This window comes from Ursus americanus, chromosome 10 (genome assembly GCF_024610735.1).
Source record: "Ursus americanus isolate L20-20 chromosome 10, mUrsAme1.1.p, whole genome shotgun sequence".
In the NCBI taxonomy this organism is placed as follows: domain Eukaryota; kingdom Metazoa; phylum Chordata; class Mammalia; order Carnivora; family Ursidae; genus Ursus; species Ursus americanus.
Window position 1 is genome coordinate 8826832 of NC_142136.1, and position 19446 is coordinate 8846277.

At 39.6% G+C, this 19446-nt stretch overlaps 1 protein-coding gene across 12 annotated transcripts in view; it reads right to left on the reverse strand.

The window, feature by feature from the left end:
* The window catches only part of BIVM (basic, immunoglobulin-like variable motif containing), a 41886-nt gene that overhangs the window by 3374 nt on the left and 19066 nt on the right, over positions 1-19446 (reverse strand). For 7 of the 12 annotated variants that reach the window (XR_015725889.1, XM_087864992.1, XM_087864983.1 and 4 more), the window contains 5 exons: positions 17829-17924; positions 16894-16998; positions 16581-16675; positions 3189-3345; positions 1749-1835 (listed from right to left, as the gene is read on the reverse strand). Coding sequence is in view for 10 of the 12 variants with exons in the window: in XM_087864992.1 (XP_087721118.1) it covers positions 1749-1835; positions 3189-3345; positions 16581-16675; positions 16894-16998; positions 17829-17924 (540 nt within the window). In the remaining 2 variants the exon portion in view is untranslated. The remainder of the gene's footprint in view (positions 1-1748; positions 1836-3188; positions 3346-16580; positions 16676-16893; positions 16999-17828; positions 17925-19446) is intronic. The other 5 variants (XR_015725890.1, XM_087864991.1, XM_087864987.1 and 2 more) reach the window with 4 other exon arrangements.

Consider the following 19446-nt stretch of genomic DNA (forward strand, 5'->3'; position numbering starts at 1 on the left):
CACAATATACGTAAATCAAACCATCATGCTGTACACCGTTAACTTATATAGTGATATGTACCAGTTATTTCTCAATAAAACTAGAAAATAGACAAATTTTTTAAGTAAAATTTATTTTTTTTAATGTTTTTTTATTATATTACGTTAGTCACCATACAGTACATCTCTGGTTTCTGATGTAAAGTTCGATGATTCATTAGTTGCGTATAACACCCAGTGCACCATGCAATACGTGCCCTCCTTACTACCCATCACCAGTTCATCCCATTCCCCCACCTCCCTCTCCTCTGAAGCCCTCAGTTTGTTTCTCAGAGTCCATAGTCTCTGATGCTTCATTCCCCCTTCTGATTACCCCCGTTTCTTTATCCCAATTTTTTAAAAGCCAATTTAAAATACTATTAAAACACTGTATTGTATGCTTGCAATTTGCTAAAAGAGTAGATCTTAAGTGTTCTCACCACACCCACAGAAAAGGTAACTATGTGAGCTGATGGATATGTTAATTAACACCTGATTGTGGCAATCATTTCACACAGTATATATCAAATCCGTACATTATACATTTTAAATATATATAGTTGTATTTGTGTATTATGCCTCAATAAAGCTAGGAAAATAAAAAATTTTAAGTAAAAAAAGGAATAACAGTATCAAATACTGGTGAAGATATGAAGAACAACTGGGCTCTCCATACAATGATGGTGTGAGTGTAAAATGGTACAACCCCACAAAAGAACATTCTCCCAGTTTCTTAAATACACATCTATCCTATAATCAGCAATTCCACTCCTAGGTATCTACCCAAGAGAAACAAAACATGTCCACATGTCCTCAAAAAACTTGCACAAGAAAATGTGGCATATCCATACAACAGAAAATTATTTGGCCATATCAAGGAATGTAGTTCAGGTCCATGCTACAACACAGATGAACGTTGAAAACATTATTCTAAGTGGAAAAAAAAAAAAAAACAGACACAAAAGGCCACACATTTTATGATTCCGTTTATATGAAATGTCCATATTAGGCAAATGCACAGAGACAGAAAATAGATCAGTGTTGCCAGGGCCTGGGGGGGAGGGGACTGGGGAGTGACTGCTAATGGGTATGGGGTTTCTTTTGAGGGTAACAAAAATGTCCTAGAATTAGGTCATGGTGACTGATGCTCAACTCTAAATACACTAAAATCCATTGAACTGTACATTTTTAAAGAGTGCACTTCATGGTATGTGAATTTTATTTCAATGAAGCTGTTACTTAAAAAATTTTTAAAGACATGTACATTAATGTTCCTAACAGTTTGACCCACAATAGACCACATTCAAAACAATCCAAATATGTCATCAACAGGAAAACAGATGGCAAATTGCGGTATACTTACAGTACCGAATACCACTCAGCAATGAAAAAGAAGCATGACATGCATGACAAAGTGGATGAATCTCACAAGCTTACTTAAATGATAGAGGCCAGAGAAGAAAGAATATTGTATGACTCCACTGACATGAATTTCAAGGACATGCAAAGTAATTCCACAGTGAAAGAAAAGAGGTTGTCTCTGGAGACCATCAGGAAAAGAGAATGAGGGTACTTTCAATGCAATGAAAATCCTTCATATCATGATTGGGGTGGTGATTACACAGGTGTATTCAGTTACCAAAATCCACCTAATTATACAATTAAGATCTGTGCATTTCACTACATGTAAATTTTACCTAAATTAAAGAGAAAAGGGGAAATTAACATACTTTTTACAGTGAATAGCGGGATGTTTTCTACTTGATTCTCCAATTAAGATCCAATATTCTACTTCTTGTGGTGAGAGGGGACCCCTGCTAAATATAAAATACATTCATAGTAAGCTTATTAAGGCCATTCACTCCTTTGAAAATATTGCTTCAACTATGTTAATAAAAGATATACTAAAGTTTATTCAAACATGGCATTCATTAATGCTAGAATAGATACTGGAGTTTAGGCTTGAACAAATTTCTTAAGGCCATTAAAGAGAAAGCATAAATTAAACTTAGCTCTTGATCCCTATTATAAAATACAGGACTGAAAAAAAATGAAATATACCACCTCTCAGCATCAAAAAAGAAGAAAAACATCATGGGATGCTACCAGCATACTCCAGCTACTCCTCTCCTTTCACTGTGCATTTAAAAAGTTTCAAAAGGCATCCTAAAAATAAAACCCTAAAGTATACCGATGCCCTAATCCCACCTTTGGAAACTAATTCCAGTCAGTCTGGAGTAGAGCACAGGGAGGGATCTGCCCAGTTGCAGAGGCATCTCAGGTGATTGTTAGGTACAGGCAGAGGTGGAAAACTCTCCCCTAATGGGTACAAAGTAGGAGGACCTACAGTTTCACGTTTTATATTTGATAGATGTCTGCAGTAAGGTGAAGTTGCAGAATGAAACTGTAGAAGAAACAACATACCTCTCCTCCAAAGCCAAGAATAAGACATTTCAGGATTTGGAGAGATCAAGTAGTTTCCCCCTTGCTCCTCATTCACAAAAAAGACAATGTCCTGCTTCCTGGTTTCCCAGGTCTCAGGATCCTGTCCCAGGACCCCGACACCCCACAGTGCCTTCAGAGGGACTCAGCCTCAAAGAACCCATTCTACCCCCAGATGACCGAGCCATGTGCTCCCTGCCTGACCCTCAAGTTTCACTGAAAGAGCGGTGCTGGCCCTTCGTCCTCTCAAGTACCGATGCCCCCCCACCCGAGACAAAGGGGGAACACTGATAAATTCCACATTTTTCACCATGAGAAAAGAAGATGCTGCTTCATGTACTCAGGTGGGACAACTTTTTGATACAAGATTCCACAACTCATTTTCCATGTGGATGAAAACACCATGATGTAATATGGGACGTCCTACGCAACTGTTTCATAACAAACGTAAAAGTGATTTTTCAGACGTCCTTCTCTTCATGAGTCTGAACGACAGTATCTAAGTGAATAATGTAAAAGCACAACTAACCAAATGCAATTCTACAAAAGAATTAGCAAAAATATTGAAGAATAGTCTAACTTTAAAAAAAAAAAAAGAATAGTCTAACTTGATGTAAAGAAAGCAAATTACCAAATCATCCAATTTCTGAGCGGCTAAATATCTCTTAAATGCTTTCTACCACACATTTTCTTGGTGAATTACCCACATAAAATATGTAAATGCTTACCTGAATGCTTTATTAGCTTTAACAGGGGTTGCTTCAAAGCCAATTGGACAAAAATAATGATTTTGGCAATGATAGATATAAGCCAGCGATTCATCTTTCAACCCATGAGTTAACTTCGACAAGGCCCCGGAAGCTACAGAAAACAAAAGCAGACAAACTGAGGGATCATAAAGCACTGTCCATCCTTTACACAAACAACTAGTTAAGGACCAAAAGACATTACTTGGAACACAATGACATTGATAAGGAAAAATGAGAAACTATTGACAGATACAAAAAATATTAACACATTCACTTTCAGTTTTACCCTTTCGACTGAAATTCAGATAAACTGAACAGATAAACTAAAGACCTAAGTGATACCCTTGCTTATCAAACCTTCTAATAGCACATACTTGTCTACAAAATGTAATTACCACATAAAACCCAATACCTAGCGTGTATAACAATGGTCTCAACTTTTCTGGCTGTGCACATCTGTCACTGGAAATTTCTGAATAGACATGCCCATTAGAAGTATTTTTGTTTACAGACGATATGGACTACTGCACTAATATGACTTTATAAAAGACATACAAAAAGTAAGAATTTTTAAATTAAATTAAAATGCTGGCATTCTAGTGTGTTCTTCCCATTCCACAGTGGTCGTCTCACACAAGCCTCAGTGGTATGAACACTGATGTTGATGGGTAAATGTAAACTCCAGATAAGACACAAACCCCCAACAGGCAAACTTTTCCCCACAATGCACACTTTAGTCTTTCTACAAAAGCCACCCAGACTAGAGGAACAACTTTCATAAGCCAAGTGAGGAGATAAGAACATCTCTGACAGGCTGGTCATACCACAGAATCCTGTTATAACTGTTCCTCCTTTTATATTTCTCACAGCTCTATTAGTTGTGAAGTCATTTCAAAAGTATTACCATAAGCAATAAGTTTTTACCAGCATTCAATACTTCAAGCCATTAACTGAGGTTTCATTACCTTGCATCTCCTGGAAGAAACTAAAATATTCATGAACAAATAGCCCGTTAAAACTGGAAACCCTAAAAATAGGTGAAGTCAATGAAAGCCGGCAACTTATGGTTTCCCCCGATTGACTTTCTGGCCACTGACAAAGCGAAGAGCACTAAGAACCGCAGGTCAATGGCTGCAGCAAAGCTAACGCAGCGGGACGCCACCGACCCCTGCAGACACACACAATCTGTGAGCTGCGTGGGGACAATAACATTTCTGGCTTCAATTCCTTCTCCAAGGCTTCATCTAGGTCTTTCCCATAGATTTTTTTACTTCATGGCTGCCACCAGGGCATATCTGCATGGCAAGGTAATCTTTTCCACTAAAATTTCTATCTCACGATGACACATGATAAATCTTTCTGCAGCTTTTGGTTGACTTCCCTTGGCAATTTAAAAACTAACATCCAAGGGCAGCTCTAAATGAATGCCCATCAGAACTAAAATTCAGAAGAGGGTCATTATGTCATTACCATAGTTGAACGTCATTATAGATCTAGGTTCCAGGATCGTGAACAAATGTAAATGTAACCATTTGGACTCCTGACAAATTCAATCACTACAAAAGATGGTTATACACATAATTGGCTTAGCAAAAACTCTTAAAATCTTTTTTCAAATTGTGAAAATGTCAGGTAGAAGGTTTTCCCAAAAAACTAAAACTTTTCCCCAATAACTAAAACCTTTAATAAATAACTAAAACTTATAATAAAAAGAATTTTTATTATAACTTTTTAATGGACATCTTTAAGTATTTCACATTTTCCTTCTTTAAAGTCAAACGTAATATAAAACACCTGATTTCATTAGGGTGCCTGTGAAGAGTAATGACTCTAATGTCCTGGAATATATTCAAGATTTCAGGAGCAAATGAGATAGGTAAGAGCATTTGCTCTCATTAACCTTCATCTTTTTATCTGCTGCAAACACTCTTTGACCATGTCCTCATTTTCTGGAAGACATGAGGTGGAGGGGGCGGTTTCTATAGAATAATAATTATGGGCTTAGTGCTAGTCAGGGATGTTCTTGCTCCTCACTTCAAGGTTCTGATAGATTTAGATTAGGGATTAGCAAACTTTTCCTTGAGGGGCCAGAGAGTAAATATTTGAGGTTTGTGGGTCACGAGCCCTCCTCCTTCTAGTCACCTCTGCTATTGTAGCATGGAAGCAGCCATAGGCAATGTGTAAGCAAATGGTTATGGCTGTGTTCCAATCAAACTTTGTTTACAAAAAGGACTATAATTTGATGACCTCTAATTTAATAATAATCTTCAAACTTTTTTGGACATGGAACCCTTCTGCAAGGAAAGTTGACATGGAAGGCTAGTGCATTAAAAGGCCAAAAGCAGAGTTGCCGTGGCCAAAAAGGAAGTAGGGAATCTGGATGCCCAGTCCTCTCCCCTCTCAGCACCAAGGCACTGCCATAGAATTCCCATGGCTCAACTGAGCACAATTTGAAAATCACTGAATTTTCTATCAATGGAAGACCCAGCTCTTGATAGAAAGAATATAGCAGTAGTTCTCAAGCTTGACACACAGGGCTTATTAAACAACTGATTGCTGGTACCCAACCCCAGAGTGCCTGACCCAGTAGGTCGAGAGGGGGAACCAAGAATTTGCATGTGTAACAAGTTAGCAGGTGATGCTCATATTGGTCCAAGGGTCACATTTTGAGACTTGGTCTAGAGCTAAAGGAAAATTCCATTTAACTCAATGCAATAAGCAATTTGTGAACACCTACTAACTATAACAGGAACTGCAGGAAAACAAGAGGCAAGTATTCACAGTACCTCGACCTGCCCTCCTAGGGAAGATAAACCAAGTAACTTTACTATAGAGTGGAATAAGACAGTGCCACAGAAAAGGGATATAATTCAAAGGAGGAAGAGCACATCAGGTTTGAAGAATCAAGAAGGGTGGCATTCAGGACAGAATTTAATGAAGTGGTAGGATTCCAACAATCCAGACAGAGGAAAGGCCAGGAGGAGAAAACGAAATCATTGCAGGGGAGGGATGTAGTCAGGGAACAGCAAGTGGTCTAGTTTAGAATATAGGGTACGATAGCATAGCGAGTCCTACCGTAGGGCACCCCCAGAATTTCAGGACAAGGTCAGAAAAAGATCACCCTCTGAAATAAAAGACAGTAAATACAGTATTTAATACATTAAGATAGTCATCCAAGGAAGTACTTCTAGGCAGGAGAAGACACAAAAATGTGTTACTGATGGAAACGGAATTCAGAACAACGCTCAGCCTAGACCAGAGTATTTCTAAAAAATCCGAAACCCACGTGACAAAGCAACCACTTCCAACTGCAGGGCCTGATCTGTATGGTGCACAAGAAGGAGAAAAGAACTACTAGAATCAGCTGGGCTGCTATACAGTGGGGAGGAGCATACTTCCTGAGTGGCCAACAAGAGAATTCTGGTCCCTTTGGTTATATATTTCTCACTCTAAGTTAACACATAAACATTCTGGTGTTCTTTGACTCTGTTTAGTGCAGGTTGGTTCTATGGAGTCTGATCATCTATAGGAAAACTAGAGAGAATTCTGGAAGAATTTGTCACAATGTTATTTTACACCTTCAAAGACGAGAACCAGATTCTTTAATCCAGAAACATAGTATTATCCTGAAGGCTCTTCCTTCCTTGACATCTTTTAAATACAACTGGTCCGTGTAGGACAGCAGAAGGCCAATCTGCATTGGCTTTGAATGATACTAAGGATTTTATGATTTAAGAAAGCACTAGAGAGTTCCTGAAGTAGAAGATCTATTAGCACTGCACATTGAAAAGTGCTGTCGTGTCTAACAAGGGGATGAGGAAAACAGAATATTAATGCGTAGTCCACCTGAGACGTGCTAAGGCACTGTGGTAAGCTTGAAACAGTGGCCGCAGTGAGATTACATATGTGTCACAATGGAATAGGGTAACTATTCTCGGTTAAGCAAAACTAAGGAGTTATAATACATACTAGAATAAAAATGAAATACATGAACATTAGTATAATGTTAAGCTAGCTGATTTTAAAAAAATGAATCTAGGGGCACCTGGGTCACTCAGTCAGTTAAGCATCTGCCTTCAGCTCAGGTCATGATCCCAGGGTCCTGGGACTGAGCCCCGTGTCTGACTCCCTGGGGAGTCTGCTTGTCCCTCTCCCTTTGTCCCTCCCCCCACTCCCACTGGTGAACTCTCTCTCGCTCTCAAATAAATAAATAAAATCTTTTAAAATTTTTAAAAAATTAATCTAGACTTCCTTGGCACAAATATTGGTGGCTGGGTGAACCAACAGTTTTAAGTTACCTGCATAATAATCATAGTAATATAAGTGAATCAACAGTTTGAACTAATTGTTGACCACTCATGGCACAAACTTTTATTTTGTGTAATTACATCTCTGAAAAAAAATACTTCTACTCATATTAACAGTTAATCTGTTAACTTCATCGAAACCCCTGTATTTTGTTTCTATTCCGTGAGTGAGCTCGATTTCCATTTACTGAGGGACCCCTGGAAATGAGCATGTCAGCAAGCACTGGGGAGTTACAAAGTCGAAGAAGCCTAGTACCCAGGAGAACAGGCCTAATGATTCTTTACAAATAATTGAAACAAAAAGAGAATATACATCTCGAAGTGTTTTTCAAATGAACAGCAGCAAGTGATCATGGTTTTCACTACCGAACATCCCAGAGACATGAGAAAAGCCTATTTCTCAACCCTTTCTTCCACAGAGGGAGAACAGAAAGGTCTTTTGGTTGACACAAGCACCGCCCGTCCCTCTGAATATGGTCAGAAGTTCGAGGACAACCCCAGCGAGGTCCTGGGTCGCCATATATGGACTCAGTGCTATTGAAAGCTACGGTTAAGGAGCTGGACGGACACACTGAAAACATGAAGCATAAGGCTGCACAAGCCAAGTGCCAAAGGACAGATGCAAATAATCAGTCTTGCAGGAAGAGGAACGGGCACCTGAGTGACAGGGAGAGCTTCAGCCATAAAGCAGGGTTTGCACAGGACAACTGATTAGTGAGGAGGAAGACAAGAAAATTCCAAGATGGGAAGCAGATCGATTACCCTTCAGGAAATACACATAGAAAAAGACAAAGTCAGGAGTCAAGTATTGTAATAGGGAAAATGAAAACAGAAAGAAAACTGGGAAAATATATTATTAAAATGCATCTGAAGAAATGGCAGCAACTCTGCTCCCCCTACCAAGAAAAGGGGATTGGGGCAGGGGAAATAGGTGAATGGTAGTTTATTCCATTCCTCGGTGACGGATATGGGAGGAAATGTGAACATACGGGTAAAAAAAGTCTGTATGGCCCAGGGCCACACAGCCTAGATTATTAGGGGCACTGGTGAATCTACACATCAAATTATTCAGTTAACAAAGTCATGAAGGACTCAAGTGGATTTTTTATTCCAGAACAGTGGTTCCCAAATCAACTGCCTCCAGGGCCCCATTAGTATTCTCCTACATTCCATTAATAAGTAACTACATTTTCCTACTTTGGGAATTTGCTTAAATTTATATAACTGATGCTTCTGCTATACTCAGATTTTCTTTGATACCATATTCTTTCTGATATCATATTTTCTTTCATATTATAATTTCTGAGTCTTGGTGATTCCCCTGATTTCCTTGAATTTTACTGACCCTTCTCTGCATAGGTCCTGCCCCTCTGTCTAGATGCTGCTGATAGTAATTCAACAAAAATCCATGAACTTCTCTGATGAAATCCTCTTCTGATTGGTAGGCGATAAGAGAAGCAAGTAAAGGACTCATGAGTCCTAGGCTGGGTCTCCTGAGGCCCTCCTCGTAATGCACCCTTGGGACAGCAGCCCAAGTACTGTATCACAGTACTTTTCCATTGTCTCAGACACATGTGTGACATCCTCCCCATCGATTAGGGCATTATTTATAGAGAAGGTCTGCCAATCGCTGCTCTAGGTTAATGATTCTCAGTGTGGACACAAGACTCCTTGGGGCACAGAAACGAAATATTAAAACATTTACTTTTCTTTATTGTCACACTAAAAAAAAATTAAGCTTTACTAATATTTATTCTATGGATTGAGCACGCATGTATGAGAGGTCACATGTCACACGCACAGTCGCCAGAGAAGGGTGGGAGTCCCACAGGGGAGGTGCTGGCTTACATCATTGATTACTGTGCCGTGACACCTTGCTCATTCACTCGCTTCCAGCAAACTTCTGTGTTCAGTGTAAATTTTATAAGGTCTTCGATGAACAGAATCATTATTATACTTTGTAATAACTGGAGAATGTTTCTAAATCTTTGGGACCAGAATCTTGTGAAAATAAATGTGAAAATCTTATAATAAAATCAAGGTCTGGTGCCTGGGTGGCTCAGTCGGTTAGGCATCTGACTTCAGCTCTGGTCATGATCTCAGGGTCCTGAGATCAAGCCCCGCGTTGGGCTCGCCACTCAGTAGGGAGTCTGCTTGTCCCTCTCCCTCTCCCTCTGTCTCTCCCCCTGCTCATGCTGTCCCTTTGTCTCTCTCTCAAATAAGTAAAATCTTTTAAAAAAATAAAATAAAATAAAATTTAAAAAGGTCTTCTAAAAATTATCCATTTTCTTTCACAAAAAGTGCCCCAAACCCACTGACTGGATAATGACATTCCAGTAACACTGATGCCAACAACAGTCATCCTGGCAGATATTTTTTTTCACAAGAAAAATATGTGGGGCACCTGAGCGGCTCAGTCAGTTGAGCATCTGCCTTTGGCTCAGGTCATGATCTTGGGGTCCTGGGATCGAGCCCTGCAGGCTCAGCAGCGAGCCTGCTTCTCGCTTTCTCTCACTATCTCTGTTGTTATCTCTGTCTCTCTAATAAATAAATAAAATCTTTTAAAAAATCTGAAAATCAAACAAAACCCTTGTGCTAAGGAAAGATAGATCATTTTGGGGGGAAAATATTAAGTAACATTTCTATCAGTCTATAATTTTGTTGCTGAAAATAATGCATGTTAATTATAAAAAATATTAACCACATAATAGCTCTGAAATGCACTAGGATCATTAAAAGAAGCCAACACTGGGACTCACAGAACAACAAGTGGCTAGGTTTGAGATCTGAAATCAGGCAGACCAGGTCTGACTCCCAAATGTACGACTCACGAGCTGTGCAACCCCGTTGAGCTTACTGAACTTTCCATGTCTGTTTCCTCATCAGGGAAGGGGGAACGGTACATCTGTATAGGATCGCTACAGAATTAAAGCCAGGAAGTCAGCACAGTGCCTAGCACACACGAAACTCCCACTCAAAGATGGTTTTACTACCATAAAATTAATTCTTAAAAACTGAGAAGAAGGAATGTATAGTAAAACGTATCAAAATGCCCTTACATTTAAATAAAATCACCCGGGGCACCGGGGTGGCTCAGTCAGTTAAACCTCCAACTCTATTTCAGCTCAGGTCATGATCTCAGGGTCCCAAAATCATGCTCAGCAGGAGTCTGCTTGTCCCTCTTCCCCTGCTTCTCCCCCTGCTCGCAAGTTCACGCGCTCTCTCTTTCTCTCTCTCTCTCTCAAATAAATAAATAAGTAATCTTTAAAAAATGTAAAAATAAATGAAATTACCCTCAAAAGTTAATATCCTATAAGCAAGATGACAGTAGTCAATATGATATATAATACGGTCATGGTCATGAAGAGCGTCTGGGTTTACGGACTGATGTTATAAGCTACTATCACCATAAACGAAAATACAGACCTGGCCAGGATAAAAATCTACAACCAACATAATTAATATTATTTTCCTTTAATTTGAAGAAATAAAGCATAAGATGCCTCTTTCCTAGAACAAATATACATACACTCTTAGGAAATGTGTGATGGGGCTAACAGGCAGAAATTATTAAACATTAGTAGAAAGTACACTAAGGAATCACCAGGGTTACCAAAGATGCTCCTTACTTGTCAGTGTTAATTTAAAAAAAAAAAAAGAAAGAAAGAAAAAAGATCAAAGACTTTAAAGCTCCAGAACTGTATAAAACATTCAGGATTAAAGCAGAAATAATATACCAAATGAAAGTCGAGCCACTAATCTGATACAGTACACAGAAAACTCTCTCTATATACATATATTTCCATAACTGGTACTGATGTGGGAAACGGGAAAAAGAAATGTAACTTAAATGAAAATCTCCTTACAGCTTGCAGCCTACCGACATACGCTTGAAACATACAGAGCGTGACCTTCCTCAAGGAACCCGTGGCTGCCTTAGTGCCTTCAAGTTTAAAAGGAACCTTATCTTGGCAGCCGCTGGCCCCTCAAGGTCCTGAAAGCCTTGCTTCCCGATTCCCTGGAGACTGGCACTACCCCAACCCCCATTAAGAAGTATACAATCAGTCACTCCTCACAATCCCAGTATAGCTCTTTCTGCCCACAGGTCCTGTCCCATGAATAGGGAAGGGGTGAAGGTCTAGGCAGGAGAGATAGGAGCCCCTGACTAGGCTCCCGAACTATTCCCGGCAGGTGGAGACGCTGAGACAGAGGGGAATGAGAGATAAGGGAACAAACCAAGATTGCAGAAGAATCTCAAGGCCACAAGTTTCCCAGTCAGTTCTCAATAGATTGCCAGTAAAAGCCCACGGTGACAACCCATTCAGGGCCCCTCTCACTCTACAGAGTTGTTTTCTTTCCTTTCTGCTCTCATCTTCACTTACTAAACTTTCACTTGACTTCATCCTTTTATGTCCGTGAGATTCATTCTTCCACTGCGTGAGACAAGAACCCTGAAGCCCTGCAACAGGACCACTGCTAACTAAACTGTGCTTGCTGTAGTCCCTATATGCACAGCTACAAATAACCCTGGTTTACAGAAAGAGTCATCCATGGGGCTCCTGGGTGGCACAGCGGTTAAGCGACTGCCTTCGGCTCAGGGCGTGATCCCGGCGTTCTGGGATCGAGCCCCACATCAGGCTCCCCCGCTGGGAGCCTGCTTCTTCCTCTCCCACCCCCCCTGCTTGTGTTCCCTCTCTCGCTGGCTGTCTCTATCTCTGTGGAATAAATAAATAAAATCTTAAAAAAAAAAAAAAAAAGAAAGAGTCGTCGATCATAACACACAAGTTAATCACGGAAATCAGGTAATATTCATGTTGTCTAAAGTGTAGGACTGTTTCATACAACAGAACACAAACATGAAAATAAACACAAATACATAAAACATAAAGTTTTTAAACTGATGCGTCCGTTTTTCTTCCTTGGGATACAGAGACCCTGAATAACCCTGCCAACGACATAACAAAAGTACTGGATAAAATATTAAAAAGATCTGTTAAAATACGTAACTGAAGAATTTCCGGAGACTAAAAAAGAAATAAAAGTAGAGGTCCTACGAAGGCCTTTGTCCTGAGGGTTTCTGCTAAACCCCATAAAAGGTAAGGTTCTACTCGGATGGCTGCAGGAGGTATGCAGGAAACAAGGCTGGGGGTGCCCAGAATGGAGAGGGAAGAAAACAAAAATAGGCCTGTCACCCAAAATATGCCTCTTTGACACAAAAATTATTTTGAGCTGAAGGCAATTAAGAAGCCGCAAATGCAGGAAAAGCTCTCTCAACCCTCCCCTTCCCTACCTTAAGGCAGGACGTAAATTCTCCCTTTACTGGAGACAGACTCTCAGCCCAGGGATGCCACCAGACGAATCTGCAAACAAACCTTACTCCATTAGTTCCCTCCCTTATAAGTACCTTCCCTGGGACGCCCTGGGCTCCAAAAATAGCCTCCCTCTGTCCTGTCACTTCTCTACAAATGTATTGCTCTTTGTTGTAGATGCTAAGTAAGCCGTTCTTTTTTTTTTTAATAATTTTATATTATGTTATGTTAGTCACCATCCTTAGTTTTTGATGTAGTGTTCCATGATTCATTACTTGCGTGTAACGCCCAGTGCACCATGCAATATGTGCTCTCCTTACTACCCATCACCAGCCTAGTCCAGTCCCCCACGCCCCTCCCCTCTGAAACCCTCAGTTTGTTTCCCAGAGTCCATAGTCTCTCATGGTTCATTCCCCCTTCTGATTACCCCCCTTCATTCTTCCCTTCCTTCTCCTACCGATCTTCCTGCTATTTCTTATGATCCATAAATGAGTGAAACCATATGATAATTGTCTTTCTTTGCTTGACTTATTTCACTTAGCATTATCTCCTCCAGTCCAGTCCATGTTGCTGCAAACGTTGGGTAATCGTTCTTTCTGATGGCTGAGTAGTATTCCGTTGTATATATGGACCGCATCAAGTAAGCCGTTCTAAGCCACTACGCTGACTTACTTTTCATTGAGGATTCTCCCACCTGAAGTGTGCCATACATGTTAATAAACTTGTCCATCTGTCTTTCTGTTACGGGTCCCAGCTGAAAACCTAAGATGGGCAGAGGTAAGGTTTTGCCTTCCCTTGCAAGAGGACAAGAGGAGAGAACCCATGCAAAGCTAAAAACATGAGGCAGTGTGAAGGGGAACCAGAAATAAACCGACCACACAGAACAGAGACCATAGAAATGTGCCTGTGGAAATTTTGGATTGATAGTGCAGCCAAGATTTCCTCTAAGAATTCAAAGTCATAAACCAGTTCGAAATGATGCCACCTGTGTAGTCAAAACAAAAATCCTGAATTAGAGAATTTAAATAAAAATGGTCCCAGTTCTCCAGGAAATGGGCAAAACTAAATGCAAATCTTCTCTCCTGATTCTTAAATTCAAACCAGGCCCCAAAGCCCTGCCACAGAAGTAGGTCCAACTAAACAGATGACAACTTTGGAAAATTAAACACACAAGGAAACACAACATCTCAAGGGAAATCTAAAAGAAACGAGAAAGTAGAATCAGACCATTTTTTTTAAAGATTTTATTTATTTATTTGAGAGAGAGAGAGCATGAGCAGGGGGAAGGGCAGAGGGAGAAGCAGGCCCCGGCTGAGCAGGGAGCCCAATGCAGGACTCAATTCCAGGACCCTGAGATCATGACCCAAGCCAAAGGCAGACTCAACCCACTGAGCCACCCGGGCGTCCCAACAAATTTTAGGTATTAGACCAAATACAGGGAAAAAAAGATTTAATGTATTTGAAAAAAAATAAAGGGGGCTTGAAAATATAAGAAACAGGAGACTTTCAAAAATAAACTGGGGAGGGTGAAATGTGTGAAGGTGGTTAAAGGTACAAACTTCCAGTTATAAAATAAGTCAAGGGACATCGGGGGGGCTCAGTCGGTTAAGCGTCTGCCTTCGGTTCCAGTCATGATCCTGGGGTTCTGGGACTGAGTCCCACCTCCAGCTCCTTGCTCAGCAGGGAGCCTGCTTCTCCCTCTGCCTGCCACTCCCCCTACTTGTGCTCTGTCTCTCAATCTGACAGATAAATTAATTAATTAATTAATTAAGTCAGAATTGGGGATGTAATGTACAGCATGGACACTATGGTTAACGATGCTGTATTGTATACTTGAAAGTTGTAAAGAAAATAAAGCTTGAAAGTCCCCATCACGAGAAAAGAAATCAGTGACTACGTGTGGTGACAGAAGCAAGCTACCCCATGTGGTGGTCATTTGGAAACATACACAAATAGCAAATCAGTATCATGTTATCTAGCTGAAATTAATATCATGTTATATGCCAACTATACGTCAATTAAAACAAACATTTTTAAGCAGATTTGAAAAAGAACTAGATATTTCTGGAATGAAAAACATGATTGAATTTTTTTTAAATTGAAATTCAATGGACAACTAAAAAAAAAAGCAAACTAGACACATTGGAAGAGAAAATTAGCAACCTGGAAAGTATATCCTTTCTTAGTTTTTAATTGTCTGACCAATTCCAGAGGGAGGTGTGTTGACAGTTTCACTAGAAACAGGAAAAAAAAAAAAAACAGAAAAAGAAAAAGAAAAGCACGCCATTCATTTAAAGCTGCTTTTCCACAGGGACAGGCTCTCTGCAAATGCACAGAATCCAGGGAGTAAGAATAAAGGTTAACATTTACTGAGTCCTTACCCTGTGTCACACAAGGGGCTAGGTACATTACAAATGTGTCTCTTTTTAACTTCATGGTGACCCTATGGGATGGCTACAAATATGGAAAGACAAAGGCCTACACTGGACTCAGTAAGTCATCTTAAATGCCTTGTTTAAGGTCACAGAACCAGTATGTGTAGAAACCAACATGTCAACTCCAAGTGTGCCTGACTCATAGCTAACTTGATATTCCTGCTACAGGTCAACAGAATATAACCTACTCTCTGTTCAGTCCTTCACCTTCGTAAACCAGGTACTCTCTCTCTTTAACCAGACTGGTTAGGTTCCTCGGAGCCCTCTTCTCTACTAGGCCTCCACCTCAGGCTTCTGTGTCCATCCTTGACTAGTCCAGTAGCAAGAATCCTGCTAAGCCAGTTTGGAGAGACTCTCTCACCCTTAATATCTGATCAGTTTCCTCATGTCCCACTCTCAATGTCTAAGCCTGTAACAGGCCCTTGGCCTGCCTACCATAAGAATCCTCTTAGACCAGTTCTAACCCTTCATGTCCCCTTATAGTAACCTCCCATTCACTGACCTTTATCACTTTGCTAATTGGCTATAAATTCCCAGCAGTCTTTGTTGTACTTGGGGTTGATTCCCATCTCTGCCCCCATGGTAATAATCCATTACAACAGTCTTGAATAAAGCCTTCCTTACTATTTTAACAAGTGTCAGAATAATTTTTTCTTTGACTATATTATAATTTCCTACTTAGTTAAGTCAAAAGGCTATGATGAAATGTGAAAGATGAAAATTGTCAAATATGACTAAAACCATCCTGAAAATCAATTCCATTACTCTCTGTTATAGCCAAGACTATTCTGTAATAGAACTTCGTCACTTTCAAAGTCCATCGTCCTCTTGTTAGATGTTACTATGCAGGCCTAACATCAAATATTCTAAAATCCTGGCATTCGCTTTTAGGAAGAGGAACTGCAAATTCCATGTTGCTTCCTGAAAGTTTTACTAGTGCACATCCGTGCACACATATGTGCACACACACACACACACACACACACACACATGCACACACACACACACCACAGGCCCAAACAATACAAGCAACGCATTAAAGCAGTGTTTAGGACATACTCTAAAATTCTAAAAGTTCTACATACAAAGATGAGAAGAGCTAAAAATATTCACCCATGTAAAGAAAAGTACCTAAGGATTTCTATTATGATTTCCCCCCTGGATAAAGACATATAAAAGTAACAGACTGTGTTTAGGGTTTGCATAATGCCCCATGAACCAAATTAGCCAATCGTTGAGACGGATCCTGAAGTGTGTGTGTGTGTGTGTGTGTGTGTGTGTGTGTGTGTGTGTGTAAAATTCTTCTATATGCTTACTTACCAGTTTCTCCAGCTGTTTTATTCTTCCCATGAGGCTTATACAGAACATACGAACATCCTTTTACATGGAAGTGGTCATTAATTTGTCTAAACCATCTGAAAATGACAAGAGAATTTGCTCATAGTAACAGTCCCATAGCACAGACGGCACTATTCCAATTCCAGAGAAATCCGGGCAGCACCAAGTTTGGCATATCTACCAGAGGTTGGCGCCCAGCAGCTGGAAACATGGTTTTACTATCAATACATATCTACAGCATTGTTACTGTGAGGAACTAAAAATAAGGTATTGTCTCTAAGCGAGGACTTCATACCTCATAAGCGTTGTATTTCCAGTGAAAGGGCCGAACCTAATATCTTCAAAGGGGGGTTGAAAGCCCAAAATATGTAAAGCTTCTTCTTGGGTAATGGGTGGAAGACTACAAAAGAAACAATGTCTTTCATTTTACAATTCCAATCATATGCAAATATAACCTGTCTCAATGTCCAGATGTCCATCTGATTTGCAAACAATTTTAGTAATACAGTTGACCCTTGAACAACATGGGTTTAAACCCCATGGATACACTTATATGCAGATTTTTTATATAAATACAATGCAGTACTTTAAATGCATTTCTCTTCCTTATGATATTCTTTTTTTTTTTAAGATTTTATTTATTCATTTGACAGAGAGACAGCCAGCGAGAGAGGGAACACAAGCAGGGGGAGTGGGCAAGGAAGAAGCAGGCTTCCAGCAGAGCAGGGAGCCCTATGCGGGGCTCAATCCCAGAACCCTGGGATCAGGCCCCGAGCTGAAGGCAGATGCTTAACGACTGAGCCACCCAGGCGCCCCTCTTCCTTATGATATTCTTAACAACATTTTCTCTAGCTTACTTTATTGTAAGAATTCAGTATATAATACATACAGCACACAAGATATGTGTTCATCTACTGTTTATGTTATTGCTAAGGCTTGTGGCCAATAGTATGCCATGAGTCATTAAGTTTTGGGGGAGTCAAAAGTTATATGTGGATTTTAGACTGCCCTAACCCCTGTGTTGTTCAAAGATCAACTATATTTTTAATATTTATTTTGTCATAAATAATGCATGCTTATTATTTTTAGCTAAAGGCTTTTAATAAAATATAGCAATATTTTTCTCAATTTATGAAAAACTTATTCTTAAAAATCTTCGATTACAGAAAAGCAATACCAAATAACTTCTGAATTTGGAATTTAAGGATACCAATAAATTAACATACTTACCTTCCAGCTCCCATTGTGCTATATAAAAAATTCCAACACGAAATTAATGAGGAGATACCACAAGAAGTCTTATATTGTGGTCGGCTTATGCAGTACCTGAGAAAACAAAAGACTGTTTTCTTCACTTGAATGAACACAAAATATACATATAGAAATATAATACTCATGGCAACTAAATGTTTAGCGTAATGAAAACTTCACTCATCTAAGCCAATGTAAAATCTTTACTCACTTAAAATATTTTTATATTTATTAAATGTATCATAAAGGCATAACAATAAACCATCCAGTTTAATAAAGTTAGCTAAGTTTAACTAACCACTAGTTAAAGTAGATGTTATCTAAACCAACGGAAAAAAAAATAATGATTTCTAAACGTAGACACCAACTACTAAAATCTCAGTGTAAGCTCCTAATTCAGCTGCTTACATGATTATCTGCAACTTCAAAAATAGTGGAGAAACAAAGCAGTGTCCCCAGGTATCAATTTTTCAGATTCTTAACTCAGACTGAAAAACATCCATTTATCACCACTATGTCCAACTAAAACCCCTGGGTGAGAAGCAATGATTTCATTGTCCCAGAGAATTTTAAAGCGTAACACAGAATCCTTCCATAGCACAATTTCGTTGCACTGAGTAATCCAGACAATTTTCCAAATTGTCACGTGTCAAGAGAAGTGACTGCAGCTAATGTGAACAGAGGAGAAAAATAAGCAGACTATTAAATCAGAAAAAAAAAAAAAGAAACAAAGAAACAGTATTGGCTTTCAAATTACCTCTTCCCAACTGCTTTCTTTTTTTTTTTGATTTTTTTTTTTTTTATAAGGAATCTCTACACCCACCGTGGGGCCCAAACCCACAACCCCGAGATGAAGAGTCACACACTCTATGGACTGAGCCAGCCAGGTGCACCTCCCAACTGCTTTCTAATAAAGATGCTAACAGTGGCCAAAACAAAAAGGAGAAATAAGCCTTAACACTAAACACAGTTTTAGTCTTACCTTAAAATTAATTACAAAAAGAAAAATTACAGATACACGTATGTATATTTGTATAGGTACATATAATATGCCTAATAGTGCATATACAAATCAGCGATCCTTGTGTCTACAGGCTGAACTAAGACCTTTAAGACAAAGATACAAAAGATGATTATCTTAACTATATGGTCACTTAATTTAACTTCTGGTCACTTAACTATATGGTTATTATGTAGCCACATAATACATGAATTATTATGGATTGAACTACATCTCCCTTAAAAAAATGTTGAAGTCCTAACTACAGGTACCTATGAATACAACCTTATTTGGAAACAGGGTCTTTGCAGATGGAATCAAGTTAAGATGAGGTCACACTGGAGTAGGGGTGGGCCCTTAATCCAAGATGACTGGTGTCCTTATAAAAAGAGAGAAAGGACACACAGAGAGGAGAATGCCTGCCAAGCGACGTCCCAGACACATGGGTGGGCGGGGGAACGCAAACAGAGGCCAAAGTGTCGCAGCAGCAAGCCTAGGGATGCCAAGAACTGCCAACAAAGCACTGGGAGATAGGATGACGCAAAAAATTCTACCCCATGCATTTCAAAGGGAACCTGGCCTTGCCAGAGCCTTGAC